The following is a 24472-nucleotide window of genomic DNA, read 5'->3' as shown; positions in this document are numbered from 1 at the left end:
TAAAAAATCTATAGAATCTTTCCCTTGCACAAAAGGTCTTTATAGGAGGTATTTCAATCATTAAAAGGTTATTTAACAGTAAGAGAAATGTATCTTTTAAGAACTGTTCACTGATTCTTTAGGGACCCTGAAATGGTTCCTCTAGGCATTGTTTAATTAAAGGAATAGTTCTTTAAAAAAAAAAAAAAAAACGTTTGCTGATAATTTACTCACCCCCATGTCAGCCAAGATATCCATGTCATTCTTTCATCAGTCGAAAAGAAATTACGGCTTTTGATGAAAACATTCCAGGATTTTCTCCATATAATGGACTTACCAAACGGTTCAAGGTCCAAAAGACAGTTTCAGTGCAAACCGCAAACTGTTCAAAGGGCTTTAAACGATTCCAAACGATGAATAAGAGTCTTATCAAGCGAAACACATCGGTCATTTAAAAAAAAAAAAAAACAACGTTTAAGTTTTATAAGCTCAAATGGTCGTCTTGCTCTGTTCTGTGAGAATAATGACTCTCCTGTTCGAACTCGTTCATCAAAATGAACAAATTATTTTTCGTGACATTTGGTTCATTCAACGAACGAAATGAACGACCTGACTCGGGAAAAGATTGCACTGAAACTGTCTTTTGGACCTCGAACTGTTTGGTTCCCATTGAAGTCCATTATACGGAGAAAAATGCTGGAATGTTTTCATCAAAAACCTTAATTTCTTTTTGACTGAAGAAAGAATGACATGGACAATTAAATTATCAAGTAAATTATCAGCAAAAGTTTTTTTTTTTTTTTTTTAAAGTGAACAACTTCTTTAAGCCTAAAAGTTTAAAAAAGCCATTTTATTAAGAATCATATTTTTGTGTGAGTGCAGATTATGCATGTGGTGTCAGACAGCGAGAGAGGCACTGCTGAGCATAACAGTGAGAAACAGTCGGCTGGTGGAGAATGGCTGAACTTTAAGCTGTCGGCTACAATCCTACAGTTTGATTATGGCTTTATACTGTATATTTCAGTAAGCCTAAGCTATGAAGCTCTGAAAACCTGAACCACAAATGATCAATTGCAGGTCTTGGTCCATGTCAATGCTGATAATGGCATTATTCTGTTAACAACAAGGTCAGAATTAGCATATGTCAGTCATGGCCTGAGCTAATGGACATTGATAGAGTTCCTAATTTACAAGCTCTCTGAGCATGAATCGATCTTCACCTTGGCTAATCGCTGACAAACTGCCTGCCTTTCACTTCCCTTGAGTGACAGTGAAATTACCTACGGAACTGGAGCTAAGTCCTCTATTCACATGTTCACATAATGTATATGTAGGATTTGAGAAAGGTAGACAGGTCTTGATTGATGTTTAAAATGGGGAATCAGATTCGGCACTTGACTCAATGGAACTTCGGAAAATAAAAAAGAACTTTGGACGGAGGATGGATGCTGGACTAATAGAGCGTAACAGTTGGCTTTGTGAGGTAAAAATTCCCTTTTTTGATAAATCCAGGAAAATTTCCTTGAATATTGAATTGCATTTTGGCATGTCACATTACAATAAAGTAAAATGGTTTGTGATCACGTTTCATGATATAATTTTTTTTTTTATTATCATGATATAAATTATATATATATATATATATATCCTCAAACAGTAGAGCACCAAGGTCATGGGTTTGATTCCCAGGGAAAGCAAGAACTGATAACATTGCATCTGCCAAATGCATAAATGTGTCTATATGGTAGTTTTTTGCAATATTACTAAAAATAATAATGAATAGTGAATAATAAATTACTATTGTTTTTGTAAGTTGTATCAGCAGCCATATCACCCAAGACGCCCAAGAAGTTGCCCAAGAAGCTAAGCAGGGTTGAGTCTGGTCATTATCTCGATGGGAGACTCCTGGGAAAACCACAATACTGCTCAATACTGAAAAGGCGTTAGTGAGTCCAGCAGGGGGCGCTCACCCTGTGGTCTGTGCTGGTCCTAAAGCCCCAGTGTAGTGATGGGGACACTATACAGTCAAAGAGCACCGTCCTTCTGATGAGATGTTAAACCGAGGTCCTGACTCTCTGGTCATTAAAAATCCAAGGATGTCTTTCGAAAGAGTAGGGGTGTAACCCCAGCATCCTGGCCAAATTTGCCCAGTGGCCTCTGTCCATCATGGCCTCCTAATCATCCCCATATATACTAAACAGCTTCATCAGTCTGTCTCCTCTCCACCAGTAAGCTGGTGTGTTTTGGGCGTTCTGGCGCAATATGGCTGCCGTCACATCATCCGGGTGGTGCTGCACATTGGTGGTGGTTGAGGAGATTCCCCCCTTCCATATGTAAAGCGCTTTGAGTGCCGAGAAAAGCACTATATAAATTCAATTATCATTCATAATGATGAACAGTAAAATATGTCACATATACAGTATTGTCTTTTTTCCTGATATTTAAATACTTTTAGGTTTCAAATCATATTTTATAATGTGATTCAGAGCTGGTTGGGTTGGCTCAAGGTTTAGATTTTTTTGTGAACAATGACTTGAAATGCAGTGAAAATGAATAGGAATACTTTCAGAACCAATTGGCTGCATATGAATGTATCACTCTTTAAAGAAAAAAATATATTTAGAAACGTAAAAGATTTACATCAGGCACTTCATATATGAACCCATCATAGGGTCATTTTACAAATTTATTTATAATTAATTCATTTAGTTTAATTACATTTTGCGAATTAAACAATTTGCAAACATACTTTATGTTTAAAAATGGAAATAAGCATGAAAGTCATGAATGCTTCTTTAAAACAAGTCAAGAGTGTTTTATATATAAATCTGCTTCTACAGAATTAGATTGTTTTTAATTGGGATGATTTCAACAATATTTCTTGATATTTATTAGGAACTTAAGTGATCAGTCACTTAACTGCTTGATGCAAGGGATTTAACAACAGCTTGGCATGTTTTACTGTATAGACTTTGGAATGACAGAGGGATATTGAATAATTTATCATAAAATAAAATAGCTAATAGAAAAAAAAGATGTAAAACCAATTATTAAATGCCATATGCTCTGAACTCTTAAATCAGTGTTCAAATCTATAATATAATCAGCCAATGATCATCAATCCAGTCCAGCCAGAAAATAAATAAATAAATAAATAAATTTTCACACTGCCATATTAATGGACAATACAATTGTTTCAAAGGAACGGCCGCGTTTCATGTGGTTTCATCTGTGAATTCATTTTTCAAACCTTTCATCTGTGAATCAGTTTTTCAAAACATGCAAATGCACTTGTTATAATGCACATATCCTCTCATTCATATCAAACACACGCACAGACACACACATCCATAAAAGACAGTATACCTGAAATCTAATTATATTAACAGCAACAAAGAGACATTCTGTGCACAAATCCAATCTGCTAAAACACACAAGCTATTCAATCAACTGAGGCTACAAATTTGAGGTTCCTGACAACACATTGCATCCTTTATAAAGGAACAGAGTTTACATGTCAATCTTCTATTGACTGTACTCTCTTAAGTGTTACATGCATTCATTGTCATTTTATGATAACATAGGCTAATAATATCTTTGTTCTCGTCATTTTTAACTTCACACAACTACTTATTTCCTTAAATTCAAAGTGGTCTAAAAAGTGCAATGATCTTATTAGACGTCTACAGGTTGTGACTTTGCCACCTCTTTGATTTTACTATAGGCAGCAATTGAAACTTAGTTTTAGTGGGTTATTAAAACACAGCCCATTTATAAATCACATTATTATGAGTAATGTTTGACTGTTAGGACAAATGCCAAGAAGCAGTAACCTTTCACACTTGAGCAAACACTTCATTAGCTGACTAATAAGACATAATGTATTCATAAATCCAAATGAGAAGAAAGCATGCAGGTTATCGTGCTTATATTTATTCAGAATTAATTCTCATTAATCAAACGAAACTGTGCTAAAAGATAGTGCACAATGAACAGCCAATAAAAATAAATTAAAAAATAAACTCTCAGCATTGTATCAGCTTTTCTGATGTTGGTAAGTACAGAAAATAAAACGCGCGTGCAGCACATCACCTACCGGCAAAGCTGAGATGAAGCAGGTAGATTCCCATAAGACCCATTTCTGCACGTATATGAAGAGAAGTGGCTCGAAATGTCGCGAATCTGTCTCTTTTATATTCTGAGGTTGCCGACAGAGGAAAGCCGTCCTGTTTTCATATCAATTCAACACGTTAAAGACACGTAAAACAGTCAAACATGAGAGCCTAACGTCTGTAGACTACACGCAAGCCACGCGCGCAATATCGCCAAGTGCCAAACTGTCAATCAGGACGTCAGAATAAAGCTTGAAATAATATTAAAGCGCTAATGGAAGTTCTCCATCTGCTCCATAATCTCTTATTGACATTTGTTTCCTCCGAGGGTTACAACACGAGTGAATGAAGAGTCAGATTTCATTGACTGAAGATCAAACTCTGAGCAGAAAGAGAGAGAGAGAGAGAGAGAGAGAGAGAGAGAGAGAGAGAGAGAGAGAGAGAGAGAGAGAGAGAGAGAGAGAGAGAGAGAGAGAGAGCGAGAGAGAGAGAGAGAGAATTTAGAATTTGAAAACACATTTTATTACAATTAAAAATTTAACATTATTTCATTACATCGGTCTCATTTTATAAAACACACACACACAAAAACTCTACTCTGCTATTTATACATAAACCCATAAAAATACTCCTTTTACTGTAAACAGGTAGCAAAAATTAGTGTCCCTTCATGCACAGAACACAATACCTCTCCACAACACCATTTCACTTCAAACAATGACAAATCATTCATAGCCTTGAAAAAATTGAAATCTGTAATTATTCTGGACTTAATCAGATTGTAAAAACCACCAGTACATCTTGTCCAGAACTATTTTCAATCTTATTCTTCCTACTCACATAGATTGCCATTTTTGATTGGCCCAACACATAATTTAACAACTGACACACAGAAGCCTTTCTCTTTACATATTTAAACCCACATATAAACATTTGCATAGAGAATTTTTCATTAAAAGCCTTAAAAAATGACTCTACAACAATAAATAAAGGTCTTAATCTATCACAATACATAAAAGCATGAAAAACGGTTTCTCTCTGCAAGCAAAAAGGACAATCAGAACTAATCTCTGGGTTTATTACAGAAATAAAAGCATTCACAGCTATAACTCCATGTAATAGCCTCCACTGTATGTCACCCGCTCTCTTAGGTAACGGTGGCTTATATAGTGCTCTCCATTGCGGTCTAAAATCTCTACTAAGACCAATGACATTACGCCAAGGTGTATCGCTCCTATTATATAAAACTTTCCTGTTAAAAACTTTCACACAATTGTTATACACATCTTTCGCATTAAAAAGATCAACACTGAAAAAAACATCTTTCTTTTCCAAAAAAATACATTCATACTCATCCATTTTTGGTGACAGTCTTAAAGTATGGAAAGGGTCATCCTCCTTTGGGCTTATTACACCTCCACAAAAATCTTTGATGGTTTTCAACTCCTCTTCTTCAAGAACTGACCTCCACTTCAATAAAAGTTGATGAACCACCCTTAGAGATTTAACTCCCAATTGTTCTGCTGTCTTCTCAACATTGTCCAAATCCGGTCCTGCAACATTTACTAAATGTCCCAATGTTGTAATTCCTGCTTTAATTAATTGTCCAGTGTTTGCAGGAAAATTAGAACTGTTCACCACATTTTCAAAACGGGTTCCATAAATCAGTGGTTCTTGAAGTAACCAGAACAAGCTTGACTTTTGAACTTTTTTCACATCAAACAAATCCCAGACTTTAAAAATGTTCTGATAAAAAATTGGTGCCTTCAATACATTCATCTTTGGGAGATGCATCAAAAAGAGAGATTTATCAAAACCTAACTCTCCCATTTCCTTCAAAATCTCACAAGCAACAACCTTCCAACTTGAAGTGGATGAACCATATAAAAGTCTGTGTATGAAACGCATTCGGAAAGCTGCAACTCTACTTTGCACATTTATAAGACCCTGCCCTCCTTCATCTTTGGATAAAAAAAGTACACTTTGGGATACCCAGTGCAATCTTTCCCAGAAAAAATCAACCAAAGCCTTCTGAATCTCAGAGAGTAAACTCAGAGGAGGGTCCACACATGCTAAACGGTGCCACAAAGTAGAAGCTGCAAGGTTGTTAATAATTAGAGTGCGTCCCCTGTACGACATCCTTGGAATCAACCACTTCCATTTATTCAATCTTCCTTTTACTTTTTCAAAAGCATCATCCCAATTTTTTTTAACAGTAGAAGCATCGCCCAGGAATACACCCAGATATTTAAACCCTCCCGTAGACCAACTTAAGTCGTGTGGGAGCTTCGGTATGCCCTGTGACCAATTTCCAACCAAAATCGCTTCACTTTTGGCCCAATTTACCTTAGCAGAAGAAATTTTTTTAAAATCATTTAAAATATTGACCACAGTATCAATGTCCTTTTGGTCACTAATTAAGACCACTACATCGTCAGCATACGCTGATAGTGAAACAGTTTTACCTGAAAAAGGTAAACTTACACCTTTTATATTTTCTCTAATCTTGCATAAAAGAGGCTCTATTGCAATAGAGTACAACATACCTGACAAAGGACAGCCTTGTCTTACACCTCTTTCCACTTTAAAAGGAGCACATAAGCCACCGTTAACCTTAAGGATACTTTCAATGTCATTATATAAAATCTTAATTTTTCCCACAAACTCTTTAGTAAAACCAAAAGCCTCCAGAGTTTTTAAAAGATATTGATGTTCCACCCTATCGAAGGCCTTCTCCTGATCTAAAGAGATTAGGCCAACATCAAAACCTTTCATTTTAGACAAGTCAAAAATATCGCGTATGAACGATATATTATCAAAAATAGACCTCTCCGGGATACAATATGATTGATCAGACTGAATCACTTGCTCTAGAACCCCTGAAAGTCTATTAGCAAGGGCTTTAGAGAGGATCTTATAGTCACTGCACAACACTGACACTGGTCTCCAACATTTAATTTCTGTGAGGTCTCCTTTTTTTGGTAGAAGGGTAAGGACAGCTCTACGACAGCTCAAAGGCAAATGACCATTTGTAAAACTGTCATTTAAAACCTCGAGCAAATCTTCCCCCACCACGGACCAGAAAGCTTTAAAAAACTCGACAGTGAGCCCATCTATACCTGGGGCCTTTCCCAGTGCCATACTCTGGAGTGCTTTTTCCAGCTCTTCCAAACGTAGCTCTCCACTAATATCCCCATTAGACTCTATAGAAACTTGGGGTAGTTCTTTAAAAAAAGAATTACTTATGTTTTGTTCATCTTTTAACTCACATTTATACAACTCTTTATAAAAACTAACAATTCGTTTGCGTATTTCATTAACATCAGTCAACATTCTCCCAGAGTCGGATCTCAATGAATGAAAAAAACGTTTTTGACCATTCTTCTTCTCCAGGCCAAAAAAGAACTTAGATGGTACATCCATTTGGTCAACATTTAAAAAACGTGACCTTATCAAAGCCCCTTTTGCTTTTGTCTCCAAAAAATCATTCAACTTAGATTTTTTCTCCGAAATATCCCTCATAACATTCCATTGTCCATTAGTTTCTAATTGCTCTTGCAACTGTACAATTTCCATTTCTAACACTTTCATGGACCTATCTAAATTTGCAGTAATATTTTTTGTGTACTGTTGACTTAACTGTTTAATTTGGGCCTTTCCATAGTCCCACCATTGTTGCAATGAGCTAAATGTTGACTTTGAGTCTCTAAAATCCTTCCAAAAAAATTCTAAAATATCTTTAAAATCTTTATCGTTTAGAAGAGCATTATTAAAGTGCCAGTATGCACTCTGTGGTTTTACAAAGTTCAGGAAAACAGCACAATGAACCATACAGTGATCAGAGAATGAAACTGGAAAAATATTACAACTTCTAAAAACATTACTCTGATGACTATAACAATATATTCTGTCCAACCTTGCTAAAGACACAATATTATCTCGAACATGAGTCCATGTATATTGTCTACAATTGTGATGAAATGTTCTCCATACATCACTAAGTTCGTGTGTGTTAATGAGTTGGATAAGCCTTTTACGTGACAACATGTGAGGTTCAATGTGATTTCTATCAATATTTTTTTCAGTACAATTAAAATCACCACCAAGAATTAAAATATCATCATTTGAGACCTCTTGTAAAGCCAAACATAAAGAATCTAAAAAAACTATTCTATCTGTAGTTACAGTAGGAGCATATACACACATCAAAACAAACACTTTATCCTCAACAACAGCTCTAATTTTTAAAATTCTTCCTTTTAGAATCTCATCCACTTCATAAGAAACAGGGGTGAAATTTTTTGAGAAAAGAACAGCAACTCCTGCGCTAAGTGAATTATGATGACTCAGAACAGCAAGGCCATCCCATTCCATGGCCCAATTGACTTCATTTTTTAAGTCGCTATGGGTCTCCTGAAGTAACACAACATCAAACTTTTTTTGTATAGCCAACTCAAAAATCTCCGCTCTTTTTTTGCTATCCCTTGCACCATTCACATTCAGGGATGCAATATTGATGTTACTCATGCTTGGTAATATAAACCACAACAAAAAGCCCCATACCAGCATCGCAACAGGGACCATGGAATCCGATTTTTTAAACACCATCATTGCTTCCTACTTCCATGCTAACTTTTCTCACAATTTTCTTCAGTCGGTACACCTCTCTATCAGTAAAACACCCCTCGCTCATTAAAGCACGTGACCTTTCCACAAACAACTGAGCATTCGGGAAATAATTTTCAGCATTTACGTTCCGCTTATTTTTTGTAATTCTCAAAAACTGTTTAATATTTTGAACATCATAACCTCGAAACCCATAATCCGACTGAGAATAAACACTACTTGAACCAGATGAATCTTCATCAGTTTCATCTTCCTCTCCATTTGACATCTCCGTTGTACCTGCTTTTTTCACCAAACTCACGCTACCATGACCCCTCATTTTTCTTTTCAAAGGCACTTTAAAAGACTGTGAATTTACTTTTTCTGTGAGAGAATCATCAGGAACCACTTCAGATGATTTTATATCACCATGCATTTCACCTTCTACAGCTGCAGCCATTTCTTCCATTGGTTCTTCAGACACAGAAAGTCTAGAGTCTTTAATCTCAGACACACTCCCATCAACAACCCCAACCACGTCTGACTCTTTTTCTGCTACCTTTGAAACACTCACACTAGCTTTGGAACCCTCCACCGCTTCTGCAGATGTCTGTGGTCGAACCTCTTCACCTGTGGTCAACCCATCATTTTCACCTTTATCTGGGCATGTACGCACCAAATGTCCTACTCTACCACATCCAAAACATCTCATTTTATCCGTTGTTGCATAAATCAAGTAATCAAAATCATCCATTCGAAAATTAAATGATACTTCCAGTTCAGCATTATCCTTTAGAACCATAAATGCATATCTCCTAAAGGAAACAACATGCTTCAAGAGTGGATTCACATTTCCAAGTGGAATTTTTTTGATTGGTGAAACCAATTTTCCATAGCGAGATAGCATGTTTACTAAGAACTCATCTTTCACGAAAGGGGGCACATTCGACAACGTTACTCTTTTCGACGGCACTGAAAGCGGAAGCACGGCTGTAAAAACACCATTAATCACTAACCCACGCTCCACCAATTCATTGGCTTTATCCACCGAGCTCATAAACATCACTATGGCATTATTCATTCTAGAAGCCGACACCACAGAGTCATAACCTACCACTTCTCCTGCCGCTAAACAAACCTCTTCTATTTTCAGCATTGACGCAACTTTCACACCATTGCGCCGCGTTAGAGACTCAAACACTTTTTCACACACACAAACAAACATAGACAGACTAATATATATGCTTGTTGGGGGAACCATGATATAGAAGGTGAAGAAAGACATGACTGAGCACTGGTCAGAAGGGGGTCACATAATCAATCCATCTCATTCATTGCAGTCCGTTGGTTCACACGCGCTGATGACAGGACTGACTGCAGCTGTGAGCTCTCTGGAATGAGAGTGTGCTCTATTGTTTAAATTGAAGCTCCTTCAGGATCGAAATGGATCTGGATGTGTCATGACATGGGTGATAGTAGACATCGGGGTGGACTTTTTTGAAAAGATAGAGAGATGTCGTAAGAAAGCACTGACAGTTTGAATCAATTATAAGTGGATTTCAAGGTAATAAACATAAAAAAGCATAACTGCCTGTGTGTATATTCTGAAGGGAAGAAAAGCAATAAAATCAGTAGAAAAAATGTTTTAATATAGACCGCAGTGGCATGTAATACCATAAGCATTGTTGGTCTGAAAACCAGACTTGACAAGTTGGCAGTTTTTACATTTTTATACTGTGTGTGTGTGTGTGTGTTTAAATATATAAACTTTTTAAGTTCTGTTGATTTAAAAGCAAATTCTAATTTAAAAATGTATAATGCACACAAAAAAGAGAGTATATATTTTTGTATGCATTTTATAAGCTGAGTCACAAACTGCACGCCACTTTTGTCGTGTGACCAATACAATCACATACTTCCCCGCTATATAGAAGGCTAAAACAGTACGTGACAAAAGCAGTATGTCCGAATTCACAGTAAAGAGTATGACTTACTACTTCAGGCAAGATTCTGAAGTGTGCGTATGGACACTTTACTATTCCATGAGGCCACGATAAGGATTTGTGAATGCCAGTGAAACACAATAGACACTGGTAGGTCACACAACAATAATAACATGGTAAATTTCCTGATTGCGTTCAAACTTCACACAGTCACAGTACTATACAGTAGAACATCGTTTTTTTTAGCGGCTGTGAAGTAATACTAAAATAAGCACCTACTCAATTAGAGTATGTGATTTCGGACGCAGCCCATTACTCAATGTCACATGATTTTTTTCAAAAACTTGCACTGTGAATCCCATTTTCCAAGGTTTGTGTATTCAGGCTTCCCGTCATGTAAATGAACGGCCAAAACGCATACGCTTTTTAAGTTGAAAATGGTGTCGTGCAAACAACCCTGAGCCTCAACAAAATGGTGAAAATTACAAAGGAGCAACATTTCATATTTCCCTGCAACCTTGATGGCTGTAGGGAATTATTTTGATCAAGGATCGAGATTAAAAATGAAATAAAAGAATTAACATAATGTGCTGCAAAACTTTGGAAAGGGATAGAGAATTATTAAATATTTTTTGTATAAAAAACGACACAGCTGACCTCACTCTACTCGAATTGGTTTAAATGCTCTGAAAGCACAAATCTGCAAGGCTCTTTTGATGGGTCTGTTTTTTTAGTGCGGTGAAGATCATTTACCTCTGTGTGGTCTGTCTCTTTCTTCCTAGAGTTCTGACTTCCCTGACCCGTGGCCGACCACATAGGGTGCCGCAAAATAAAGAATAAACAGATGAGCGCTGCTCTGAGCATCACAGACACTCCTAAGAGACACTCCGTCTGCTCAGAGCTTTCTGCTTTGTGATAGATAATTAATCCTCTACATCTCTGTGAAGGTAGCGCAGACCTCCTGTTCTACATAGCCAGGTGTGAAAGAAGATTGAGCCTGGACTAATATGAGAATTACATAATGCCAACTACTCTCATTACGTCTACTCTACTTTACAGAACAAGATACCAGCTGTAGTAATACAACAATGTGTTATACCAAAACTGGCAGTGTCATTGGAGTCAATTCTAAATGTAATTTTGACCTTTTTTGAGGGGAAAAGTGTAATGAAATCTATTATTTTACTCCATATGTCTGTGTTGTGTCTATTTAAGCTTATAGACCTTTTTCACAAAAAACGTAAATACGTAATCGTTGTGGAAACGGAGTTCCCGTCAACTGTCGACACATCAGAAAAACCTACTCTGGGAGGAGAAAATTGATCAGAGAGTCTTCAAAACTTCAAAAAAATGTAAACTTGTCATGGTCCAGTTGTTGATGACTTTGTAAAATGCTGTGGTGATGCTTGTCTGCAGCTGATGTATCTAAGACCAAAGATATGATATTATCAGAACTGAAGCTCATTCTTCCCAATATACGTTCATTAAAGGTAAGAAGGTGGAATGTGTGGAAAGTTATTAATATTTAGGGAGTATTATCAATAAACTGCATTTTGATGTGAATACCAGAAAGAAGTCTGTCAGTTTTATTCAACAGTTATCCTCTAGGGGTAATGAATTTTTTGCACTGCTGTTGGTATAGAACGATCAAAGATGAAGAACAATTTATACAAATATTAATTTATCCCTTGTACACTCAGATTGTTAAATACTCAGAATGGTATATATTAATATTTTAAATTTATATGTAGCCCACTGTTGTGTGTTCTTATCTTGTTTTATAGTGTGGTGTATATTTTTATGTGCTTATTCCGCTGGATACAAATATCTTAATAAAGTTGAGCATGAACTAACGTTACTTCAAAATACACAAATCATAAAACATAAAAAATAAACATAAACAATGACGGCTTAGTGAATGCTGACATGAGAGAAGTACAGAAGATCACAGGATCAATAACATCCCGCCAGATTGCCTGAATCCATTTCCGTCGAACTTCATCGACAGGGAACTGACGAGGGAAGGAATGAAAACGACAGGTATGGCTGCTTTTGGGAATAACAAAAAAGATCTGTACGCAACAACTCTCACTAGTTGCCTGCGGCGCTATCTGTTATGAATATGGAGCGGAAGAAGATTACCACGACAATTGCGTATTTCCGGTCCCAAATACGGAAGTTGTGAGAAAGGTCTATTAAAGTATCATGATGTTAGCTTAGCAACATGCTAACTTAAAGAAGGGGAGTTTTTGCCTAATGGTTAGAGAGACTTGTAACCTGAAGGCAGCAGGTTCGACTAAGGTGCGTTTGAGCAAGACATCAAACACCCAATCGGAATAATTCACACCTTCTATACAATAATATGCTTTTTTTAATGCTATTTGAGCATAAGAAACAACACTGCGACTGAATATGAAATTTAATCGTAAGCTTTGGTCAACAGCTTTGGAGAAATGTACTGTATGTTTCCCCATTTTTGCACGACTGAAATGGTGTTTCAAAGATAGCGAGTGAAATGACGTGATATTAAGATTTGTCACACATTCAAGTCGGAAACACATAACAGAAGTAGCCTAAACAACAAAACAAAACCATTTTTATTGTGATTAAAGTATTGTGATTCACACAAAAACCGCTGCAAAAGATGCTTTCCAACAGGTGTTTTACCATTCGTTGTAAAACTGTAGACCTATTTTTCCGAACGCCTCACAGCCGGACATTCTTCCGTTGAGAGGTTGAATAATAGACACTCCAGCCCAGTTGGTGGCGATAATGCACCTTTGCCAATTGCAAGCAAACCACTTGTATAGTGTAGCCTACGATACTGCGACTGCATAACACTACAGAAAGAATACAAACAACCCCATTTCCGTTTCCGGCAGCGGAGTAATAACAGACATCACAGAACATTCAATACAAGTCAATGGAGTTGGACAAAAACTACAAAAAAAAAACTGTTGGAAAGCATCTTTTGCAGCGATTTTTGTGTGAGCATATCAGTGAACACCCCAGACCACTCAGTGAGTTTCACGTCTTTGTAAACTAAAGTTTAATGCGTTGTATAAAGGATTGTCCCTGTGCACCTATGCTACCATTGTAGAAACTGAAAATTCTTGGGACAGCAAAACAATCTTAACCATTGTGTTTCATCAGAAACGATTTTAAAACAGGGCAGTAAAATACAGTAACATACCGAACAGTAAAACCTTAAAACAGTAAAATACCAAACTTGTTCTTTAAGATTAGTGTTTTCAAATCGACTCATGTATCATCTAGATTTCTAAGCTTTCCACTCGTAAATATAACTTTCAAACTTTGTTCAGTCATTCATGTGCTCAGAACTTGTAATTACAATTTTTTCCGACGACTCCACTTGAAGGGCTCATAGGCTATTCTTCCTGCCCCCTGACAGTGATGTCGTTACACTGCATCATTTACAGACACACTGGGGCTGCTCCCTCAAAGCACATTTTCATCAAAACTCAAAGAAGCCACTGATTGTTTGAGATGTATATATCGAGCACAATGAGCCCGTTCTCATCCTTTGGCGTCATATAGGTGATGCCATATGACATTTCGTCGAAATACTACGCACATATACGTCATATAGCCAATTGGCATCCTTTATCGTCAATAGCTTGTTTTCATATGACATAACGTCACTGCGTTGCCATGGCGCGAAATAGAAATGGACGGCAGGAAGTGATTTGCTATATTTAGAAAGCACTGCTACAAACTCAAAATGCCTGTGTTTTGAGTCATTTATAGTTACTTGAATCGATCAAACCACGAGGAGTTTTAATAGTGTACCAAAAGTTGTTGTTCATAAGGGGGGGAATGCAAGAAATTGATCGGAAAACTCTGGAAAAACGGCTTGCAAACCTATGTCTGCGGTCGGGAGGAACCGAATGGGAAAATGCGCGTGTGTGTGTAACGTCAGTGAACACTTCGTCAAAGGTGAGTTAATACAACTTAAGTGGCTATGTTTAACGTGTAATGTTTCCGAACTTTGTAAAGTCAAAGTATGTCTGCAAGATGAGGTAGTTGCTGGTATCTACCGACTCGATGGCAGGAAAATCTTTCAATTCAGTTGAAAAATCGCTCCTCTTCATAACGTAAGGATCACGTCTAACATATGTTTGATTTTTTGTTTATTTCTTTCTCGTGTAAAGTAGTACAGTGCGTACTTTCCTCCATCTCGTCCATTGCGCTCTTCACTCCCTGCCCTCCATCTGAATTCCGCACGTCATCATAATCACGTGAATGAAACAACCCGGTCTCATCTCAATACGTCATATAACTGACGTTTTGGGACGTCTTTTGATCATACGTCAATATTCGCCTTTTTAGGGCCCCCTTAAACGTCGGTAGATGAGGTTATGGGATCCTAACTCTACCCCAGACTAAACTTAACCCTAAACCTAACCCGTCACCTAACTGACGTTAAAGGTAAAGCGTCAGTTGTATGACGGCCCGGGATCGCCATCTACCGACGTTTAAGGGGGCCCTAAAAAGGCGGATATTGACGTATGGTCAAAAAACGTCCCAAGACGTCAGTTATAGGACTTTTTGGGATGAGACTGTGTTAACTGAAACCCAGCCATATGAGACCTAAACCTACCCACAACAGTGGGTGTTATATTGAAGCTAAAGGGTGCCATGTGCGTAGTATTTCGACAAAATGTCATATTGCGTCACCTATATGACGCCAAAGGATGAGAATGTGCTGGAATAATCAGTATGCACTTCTTGAATCCTTTGCTGTCTATTTTATTCTTTTTCAAACAATTGTTTTCATTTATTTTTAACGCGTAGCATGCAGCACCATCACTGAGCTTATTAAAGTGCCTTTATGGTCAAAAATGGAACAATGTTTCCCTTCAGCCTCTACTTTGGCTGAGATGTGTTAGAAGGAGGGCATTAAACACCTGCCACAAGCAAGGATTGTTTCAATTCCAAGAGATTCCAAGCTGGGATTGCCGCATACGTAATCGACCTCTCACTTTCAACCACAACAGATGGCTCAAGTCATACCCACAATGGCAGAATAGGTTATAATGTATTGGTCCTGTATGTCGTTAGTCTCCCTTTCAGACCCACATAATCACAAATACTGTATGCGTTTACAAACAAACAAACACACACAGGTCATACTGCTTACATATACTGCACATTTTCACGACATTTATCATGTATTAATTTTTATATATTGGATGTAACATTAAACCCAAATTTTATTATTTTTTGATATAATTTTCACCACTGTTTTGAGTCGATGTTGTCTTCAGATGCTGCAATAATAGCATTAGCAATTTTCATACATGTTTGATTTGGGAACATTATTTTAATTTGTAATAATTGTACCGTGTTAGTCTGTACATTTCCTTTAACCAACAAAAGACAAATTAAATTACATCATACAGGAAGTGACATTATTTTGGTGGGAAGCAAATACAACAGTAAGCAATTCATTTTTTATGTTTTGTTTTCTCAATATACCATCGAGAAATTCTTTTTCAAAGTAAATAAAACATAAACTACATTGTTTTAAAGTAAACCCTACACCACTGTTTCAACGCAATTTATTAATTACAACATTTGTTGTTCAAAATCATGGTTTGATGTGTTGCATTTTAGACTTTTGCTGTTTTTTTTTTCATTTGTTTACAGTTTAACATTAGCTGGAAATCCTATAATTGTTGGAAACCAATCGCATAGTGTGACAATATGCCCCATTCAAAATGTGTTCAACAAACAGCAGCAGATATTTCCCCAGTGCTAACAGTGAAAATGTTGAAAGCTTTTTCATAGCCAAGACTTCAAGGCATGTGTCTATAAAGAAAGTAAGTGTCTATATAAAAACAAGCCTACCCTGAGAAATATTTCACCGGAGTAAAAAGTGTGACTATTAGCGCCAGTGTCTCCTATATATATAGATGCCTTGAGGAGCCTCTAAAGCTGCCCTTTTTCCTCTTATAGCTGCTAAAGTTTCACCCATTATCACCCCTTTAATGAAAGATTAGTCACGTCCCACGGATCGGATTCCCATCCCTGTGTCGGGTGCTAGATTCATAAAATAGTTTGGTTTTATAGCGGGGCTCTCGCTGTCTCTTTGGCTCTTTACAGGGGGTGAAAAGGTTGCTTTCTAACATTTATCACTGATCTCACCAAAACCCCTGGTGGCCAAAAATAATCAGATGGCACCTGAGTCAACAGCCAAGGATTTTAAAGTCCATAAGTTATCAGATGTGTTTCAGCAGCGTGTGGGAAAACAGCGGGGAAGGACCTGCTAGAGGCAGTCTCATGAGGCGCTGTTTCCTGAAACAGGACTGACCGCAGGACATCTCAGTGGATCGGTCGCTGTGGAGCGACTGACCCGACCTGACATGGTTCACAGCTGTGACGGGTAGTTGCGGGGTTTTTACCAGTGCACTTAATTACACAAATTAGGGGAAACCAGTTTGCAGGGCAAAAGGTCCAGGAGGTTGGGAATAAAGCCTAGGGTGCAAAATAAACACTGGAACAATAATACAGAAACAATCTGTTTTCTTTGCGAGGTAATTGAAATAGCAAAATCCAATCCGCTAGTATTCAAATCACAATAAATATTGGCATGACCGCTGTGTGCTCAGTTGGGCTTTGTAGTCTTATTCTATTGCTTGAAGACATTTCAGAGTCTTTTTTTTTTTACCTTTACGCTTACCATTTTTAATAGACTTGATAACTGACAAAATGCTTTCCACTGATGTTGGTTTAAGAAAGAAGATAACATTTGCATTTTATAATGAGTCTGCCATCCTGGAGTGTGAGCAAACGGTCATTTTGTTAGCTTCTCAAACCCTCTGTGTGTAAAACATTCACTACATGAATTGACTACTTGCTTTTTTTTGGCAGTTTATCATCAAAAATTTAGCAAAACGTGCATGGACATCTTCATGGATACACACCACAGGGATTTTACTTTACCTTGAAGCCAGGGAGGGCATCGTGGCTAAATTATGCATTATTCTCAACATTTTACATGCTGCTTTTGCACTCCAATATGTGTTTTATCATTCCAAATGCGTATATTTAGTTTTCCGTGACCGGACCCATTAAATATCAAGGCAGCCATTAAAATGTCTGTGTGTCTACGGAGATAGATGGGCAGCCATGAACGGATGTGAGTTTAAGTGAAACCTCTTAAGCAGGAGGAATAAGCACTGTCCGCAAAATTTGTTAATGGTGTTTTGGTTTGCAAGAGCAAGTAGATTTAAAAAAAAAAAAATCAAGAACGGCAGTGTGTGCAGGTGAGTCAATATCTAAAAAGACAGAGGCATCTGGATGGAGGGTGTTGGTGTGTGTGTGCGTGTTGAGTTTGTACCGCCGTGCCCTGCAGAAGCCTCATTGTTAAACTATTCACACTGTTGGCTTGGCTATGAGACATTATAAATAATGAGGAGCATTTGCTTGTGGTGTCTGTCCTGCACCTCGTCAATAAGTAGCCTAACTGTTAAAAGTCTCTAGAACTGCACCACTTCTTTGGGATTGACAACTGTGACTCTCGTATTTGTCCTGAGCAGCTTGGATACTGTTTCTATGAATGAAACTCTTTTCCAGTCTTCTGTTATACTAAAATAAATGGATGATGAAAGTTAAATGAAATCAAAGGTGTGAGTCCATCCGTCAAAACTCCGGCTTCAAATGTTTGGTTTTATTTATTTATTTATTTATTTTTTTTGGTTGGAAATTGAGTGTAAAGCATGGCTTATCACTGCCAGATCACAAAACTAGTGGAAGAAAATGGATCCGATGACACTCCGAGTTACCAGACACCTTTCACCTTTAATATCTTTCATAATCTAATTATTTCCTCTCAATGGAATAATGAAAGTAAATTATCCTGAAAAAGAAGCATAATGGACAGGATAATGTCCAGTTCACACCTATAAATAATCTAAATATAAAAAAGTCCTCAAGCCATGCAGTTTGTGAATACTTAAATGCATTAAATTGCCGTTTCTGAGGTGCAATGCAATTGTTAAAAAGCCAAATTAACTACAATTCAACTAAAATGTAATATCGTGAATTATATAATAAGTTATACATTAGTGTATACATTAGTTTAGAATTGCATGCGTCATGCAGTTTCTGATTGCACTACAGTGAAAAAAAAAATTGGTTTTATACGATTTATTTTTATGTTTTTGAAAGTGTTATAAAATGTGTTGCAGAAGCCAAATGCAATTTATTTTATATCCAAAAACAGTATGGGCATGGGGTTACAGGGAAACAAACCATGACAAAGTAAAAAGGTAAACATGTGGGCTTAAATTTTACAAGGACTAATGACAAGACAAGGGACACCTGTGCACAATGATACAATGAGCCAATAAGAACATAGACACATAAGACAAGGGAACACATGGCAGGATCACATGACTAGAAGAGGGGATCACATGACAGACATGAAACAAGAACATGAAACAAAACCAAAACAAGTACACAAATAAACAACTATTGCAATGTTGTTGTTTTTTTAAACGTAATTTATTTCTGTAATGCAAAGCTGTTTGAACTTGAGCCTTACAACTTTTAAGAACGGGTTTATTGACTCACAATATTTCATAAATAATTGTGTTTTTTATGAGATCAACTTCTATGTGTCGATGACATGTGGTCAAGTGTCTGATGTGGTAAGAGTTGCTTTGATCTATTATGCCAAGTATTCATACAGTAGTAAAGATAATGGACTCAGAATCCTTCCAAAAGATGGAAAACCAGTTTCTCCATTCTACTGTTAAACATTTCAGGGGTGGATCATTTAAACCACAGAGGGCCATTTGATTCGGCTAAGTCATTTGAGAACTGTTTGTCCAGCTTTTCAAAGCAGCATAGCTGTACGAGGCTTACAAAATCGTATTATTTCCCTGTAAAACATGACCGCCAGAACTCCCGCAGATGGGAATGGATTGGAGATTCACATCTGGTCCCTGAATCTGGCAGGTTTTGACCCCATCTACCCATCCATATAGAGATAGAGAAAATGTTACATTGAAGGACTGATTCTTTTAAGGGATAGTTTACCAGGTGACCATCTTTTATTCAACCTCATGTTGTTCTAAACCTGCATAACTTTATTCCTTTTCAAGCTGTGGGGAGATATACTTAAGGGAATAATGAAACTGTACACCATAAAAAAAGAAAAAAGATACCTTTCTTCAAGATACTGTACAAATGCTACAGTTAATTGGCTAACTGTAAATTACCATACTATACTGTAATATGGTAACTGTAAAATATGCAATACAGTTAATTGGCTAACTGTAAGTTACCTTAACATACTGTACTATACTGTAATATAGTAACTGTAAAATATGTAATACAGTTAATTGGCTAACTGTAAGTTACCTTACCATACTATACTGTAATATGGTAGCTGTAAAATATGTAATACACAGTCAAATGACGGGTTTTTACAAGTAAAAACTATGAAATACCATATAATTTACAGTAAAAAAAATATATTTAGTTTCTTCTTAGTTTTGTTATCAGTAATGTATGTTTTGTGTTACCTTTTATGTCATTTAGTTGATGTTTATTGCATTACTTTAGTGTTGTAAACAGTGCTATAAATACGCGTATTGACCATGTTTTAGGAACATGGTCAATACTTGTGTATATATATATATATATATATATATATTGTGCTTGTTATTGGTAGACTATATTTTAAGGTAAAAAAAAAAACATTTGTTAAAGTAAGTATTTTAACATTTTATGCTTTTCAATCGATCACTGCCAACACCTGCCTGTCTACCAAGGATCACCACGCTGGATGGGTCTGAGCTAGAATATGTTGAAACATAAAATCTAGGTGTCTTGTTAAACAGCTCTCTCTCCTTCCAGCCACACATCAACAAACTAAGATCTAAAAATAAATCTAGAATCGGCTTCCTCTTCCACAATAGGACCTTCTTCACTCATGCTACCAAACTAGCTTTGGCGAAAATGACTATCATTCCAATGTTCGACTTTGGCGATGTCATTTATAGAACTGCCTCAAAACTTCTGCTGAGAAAACTAGACGTGATCTACCATAGCGTCATACGTGTTGTTACAAATGCCCCTTACAACACCCACCACTGCAAGCTTTATGCATTAGTCGGTTGGCCGTCATTTACTACTCGGCGCTTAACTCATTGGTACCAGCTTATTTCCAAGTCTCACATGTACTTAAGCTGTCTAATTACCTTTGCTCTGCACTTGTAGTTTACAATCTAGTAGGAATATAGCCTTAGGCATTCCGAAAGCCTGCACAACATTTGGCCGCCAATCCTTCCAGTTTGCAGCTGCCAACGACTGGAATGAACTACAAAAAAAACCCCTAAAACTTGAAACATTCATATCACCAGTTGACTTTAAACTACTCCTTTCTGAACACCTGTCCGATCTATGTACCTGCTTGCTATCTTTAACTTCTCTCTTTAAAGGTCCTGCATTGCACAGTGGACATCTTTCACCTACACTATTGGTATATCTGCTGATTTTCTTGTATTTACTCTCGTTGCCCAGATATTTCTCAAATGCTCTTTCCCATAATTACAGTTATACAATCAATGCATCCAATGATCTACATCCAGACACACTTTAATCCTTGTATATCCAGTAAAATTATATATATGAAAAGTTCAGATGCAAAAACATTTAAGTGCCATTAGAAATTTTCTTCTAGAATGATAATTTTTATCAAGATTGTATATTTAAGTTAAGTAATTTCACTTAAATGACAATTAATAGGTAATCCTCACTGCAATTTAAGAGAAATTACTTAACTTAAATATACAAGCTTGATAAAAATTAGCATTCAAGAATAAAATTTAAAATGCATCTGAACTCTTCATATTCACTAATGTTTTATGTACGCTGCTCAACGGAACCACATATACCGTATCCTCTTATTGTGTGTTTTTTTTGTGTGTAATTTGCACTCCTGTATTTTGTGTACTTATTATGTAACTCTGTGTTGTCTTGCACATTTTTCGCACACATATTCTTGGCCAGGTCGCCATTATAAATGAAAATTTGTTCTCAATTGGCAAACCTGGTAAAATAAAGGTTAAACAAATAATAATAATAATAATAATAATAATAATTAAAGCTGCAACCAGTGATGAAAAAGGCCCTCGCACCCGTGCCGCCACCACTCGGCGGTTTTAGGAAAACAGAGCACGGTGGGCAGTATGTAATGACAATAAATACAGGAGGACTATGTCAAATGATTTGTATTTGCACACTTCCTGCTACCAGCAGGTGGCGCTATTGCTAAAACCAAATATGAGCATGGTCATGTGTTCAGGACAGGACTCTTATCAAATATGTGAAGTTTGGGGCAGGTCGGACATTGTATGCCTGAGTTACTGCAGGCTGTCTGTGGTTGCCTAGAAACATCGGAACTGCAAGCAATATTGAACTATATGGCATATTCATACACAAATCACCAAAAGGCTAAAATTGGGTGTACATTTGTCAGGCCGCCAAGGGCACACCCTTTAACGAAAACTCAAGATCTTCGCAATTTAACGTCGCAAAGGCCTTAAGATTACACTCATCAAATTTGAAGAGGATCAGATCAAAACTGTAGGAGGAGTTCGTTAAAGTACAACATCAGGAAATTACAAAAAAATGCACAAAATCTAGGAGGAAGTTTAAAATAGCTGACTTCCTGTTGTGTTTGGGGCTATGCTCCAAGAGACTTTTTTGTAGGTATTGGGTAGGTAAATTTGCCCCACCCAATAATGAAAACCATATAACAAGTTCATTTTCACCACTTCTGAAGCGTGTGCAAAGTTTCCTGAGTTTTGGGGCATGTTTAGGCCCTCTAAAAAGCAATTCTTTTAAGAGAAGAAAAATAATAATAAACAGAGCAAAAACAATAGGGTCCTCTCACCATTGGTGCTCAGGCCCTAATAATATGCATGCATCCTGTAAAACTGGAAACATTGTTACTGTATTTTTTATACCGTGAATGTCTGGCAATCAGCTGCCAGTTTTTTAACCATACATTTAACAGGATATTTATCAGTGACTTATATAGAATATAGTGCACAAGTTGTGTCGACTAGATTTATGATACTTTCATGGTGATTTACATTCTTTATAAGCTTGATTTACCATTTTGTGTTTCACAGAAGGCAAAGTCATTTCAGGTTTGGAACAACATAAGTATATTATAACATATTTTAAATTAGCTGGACTGTAGAATGACAGGCTTCTCTTTTTAGTGGCACAAAAACAAATCAGATAGGAAATTCAGAGCTTATTGATTCTCCCAACCTTCCTATTAAATGCCTTTTAAAGAAAAGTTCTGCTTCCACGTGTGTAAATGCGCCCTGCAAATCTCTAGGAATTACATTAACTGTTAATTTATTGATATAGCTGTGCTCGTGAAATGCTCAATTAAAAATGCAAGCATGCAATGTTCAACATCTACGTTGAAGAAATTACAGCGATTCAGATCTAACCCATCCATTTGGGGTTCAAGCAATTTAAATTAGCTGGTATTTTGTTTTTCACTTTACTAAATGTGACCAGTCGTTTCTCCAAAATGATGTTTGTGCGACAGAGGAACCCTGCCTTTAGCCCGGCTAATTGATTAGGTCAAAGGTCTAAATGTGACAGTGGCTACGGGAGGAATGAATTTCCTGTTTCCACATCTATAATTCAGTGGTTTCCTGAGTGTGTGCATTGCAGTGAGCTTGAGATAGGGTACAAGCAGTGCAAAACACAACTCTGCCAACACTTACCACAGAGCCGTGGCTTTGAAGGCCTGCTGGATCAAGCCTACAGCTCACAAAAACCCGAGACCCAGACGTTCAAACAGACAAACTCCCAAACAGACAGATGCCCCACGTGTTCAGGCTTTGGGTGTTTGCTCTGGGATGGTCTAATGGTCAGGTTGAAAGAAAAAAAAACGTATGAAACAGACTCAGCTGGTGATGATGGAATTATTAACCAATGACGCCAATATAGTTTGTTTCTGGCAATCTTCAGATGAACAGTTGCCGTAAAATGAAAACCCTCAGTCAACATCCACATTTGTAGCAAGTAAATTAACTTGAATAAAATTTAGCTCAATATTCTCATAAATGGCTGGTCTATCTAATATGATTCTCAACAAAAAACACATATAGATTGTTAAAAAGTTGAAAAATGTCCCATATGATATTTCACATGTCACCGATGAAGGGTTGAACCAGAAAACTTTTTGCACTTTGCACTTATTTATGTCCTCTGGACAATAAATTCCTGTGGGCTTTTTGGTCTATATTCCTGTGCGGATCTCGTATTTTCTTATTTTTGATTTCCTTTTGTATCTACGCACCACAAGAAGATATCACTCTTCAGTTTGGCACGAATGTTTGGCGATACACCTTTCCATCCTTCCATACGATATTTCCATGATATATCATATGCAATTGCATAAATTCAGATGTTGTGAAATTCAAAAGATGTGCCACACCCAAAAAAAGCCAAAAGATACTGCTTTGAGTGTCTTGAAACTGATGTTGTGCAAATGAGACTTGAGAAGAACAACGTAAGAATTTTCAGCAAGTAAAGACTTAATTCCTTGGTTTGTTCCTCACACAAAACTATTGTATTTCTTCAGAAGACTTGAACTGTAGTGTGTCTTGTTTAGATTACACGATTTTTTTTGTCTGTTACGATAGTCACTGTGTCAGAGTACGCGACTTGTACGGACAAGTCAGACTACATGTTGCTTCCTGACCAGTCATCGCATCCCGTCTTTAACGGCTCGCGTGATGTCATCGAGAAGGCGAAACTAGTAGCGAA

The 24472-nt window shown here is 37.0% G+C and overlaps 1 protein-coding gene across 2 annotated transcripts in view; it reads right to left on the bottom strand.

Annotated features, from left to right (window-relative positions):
• gfra4b (GDNF family receptor alpha 4b) overlaps positions 1 to 24472 on the bottom strand; it is a 117672-nt gene that overhangs the window by 72886 nt on the left and 20314 nt on the right. The window contains exon 1 of one of the 2 annotated variants that reach the window (XM_039648412.2): positions 4076 to 4465. The exons of the other annotated variant lie outside the window; for it this stretch is intronic. Within the exon in view, the coding sequence (XP_039504346.2) occupies positions 4076 to 4118 (43 nt within the window). The 5' untranslated portion in view covers positions 4119 to 4465. Of the gene's footprint in view, positions 1 to 4075; positions 4466 to 24472 lie in introns of those variants that run through there. 2 annotated transcript variants of the gene reach the window in all.

This window comes from Pimephales promelas, chromosome 9 (assembly GCF_988280905.1).
Source record: "Pimephales promelas chromosome 9, fPimPro1.hap1.1, whole genome shotgun sequence".
Taxonomy (NCBI): Eukaryota; Metazoa; Chordata; class Actinopteri; order Cypriniformes; family Leuciscidae; genus Pimephales; species Pimephales promelas.
The sequence above is the reverse complement of the archived record's forward strand: the minus strand, read 5'-3'. Positions and strand labels throughout refer to the sequence as shown.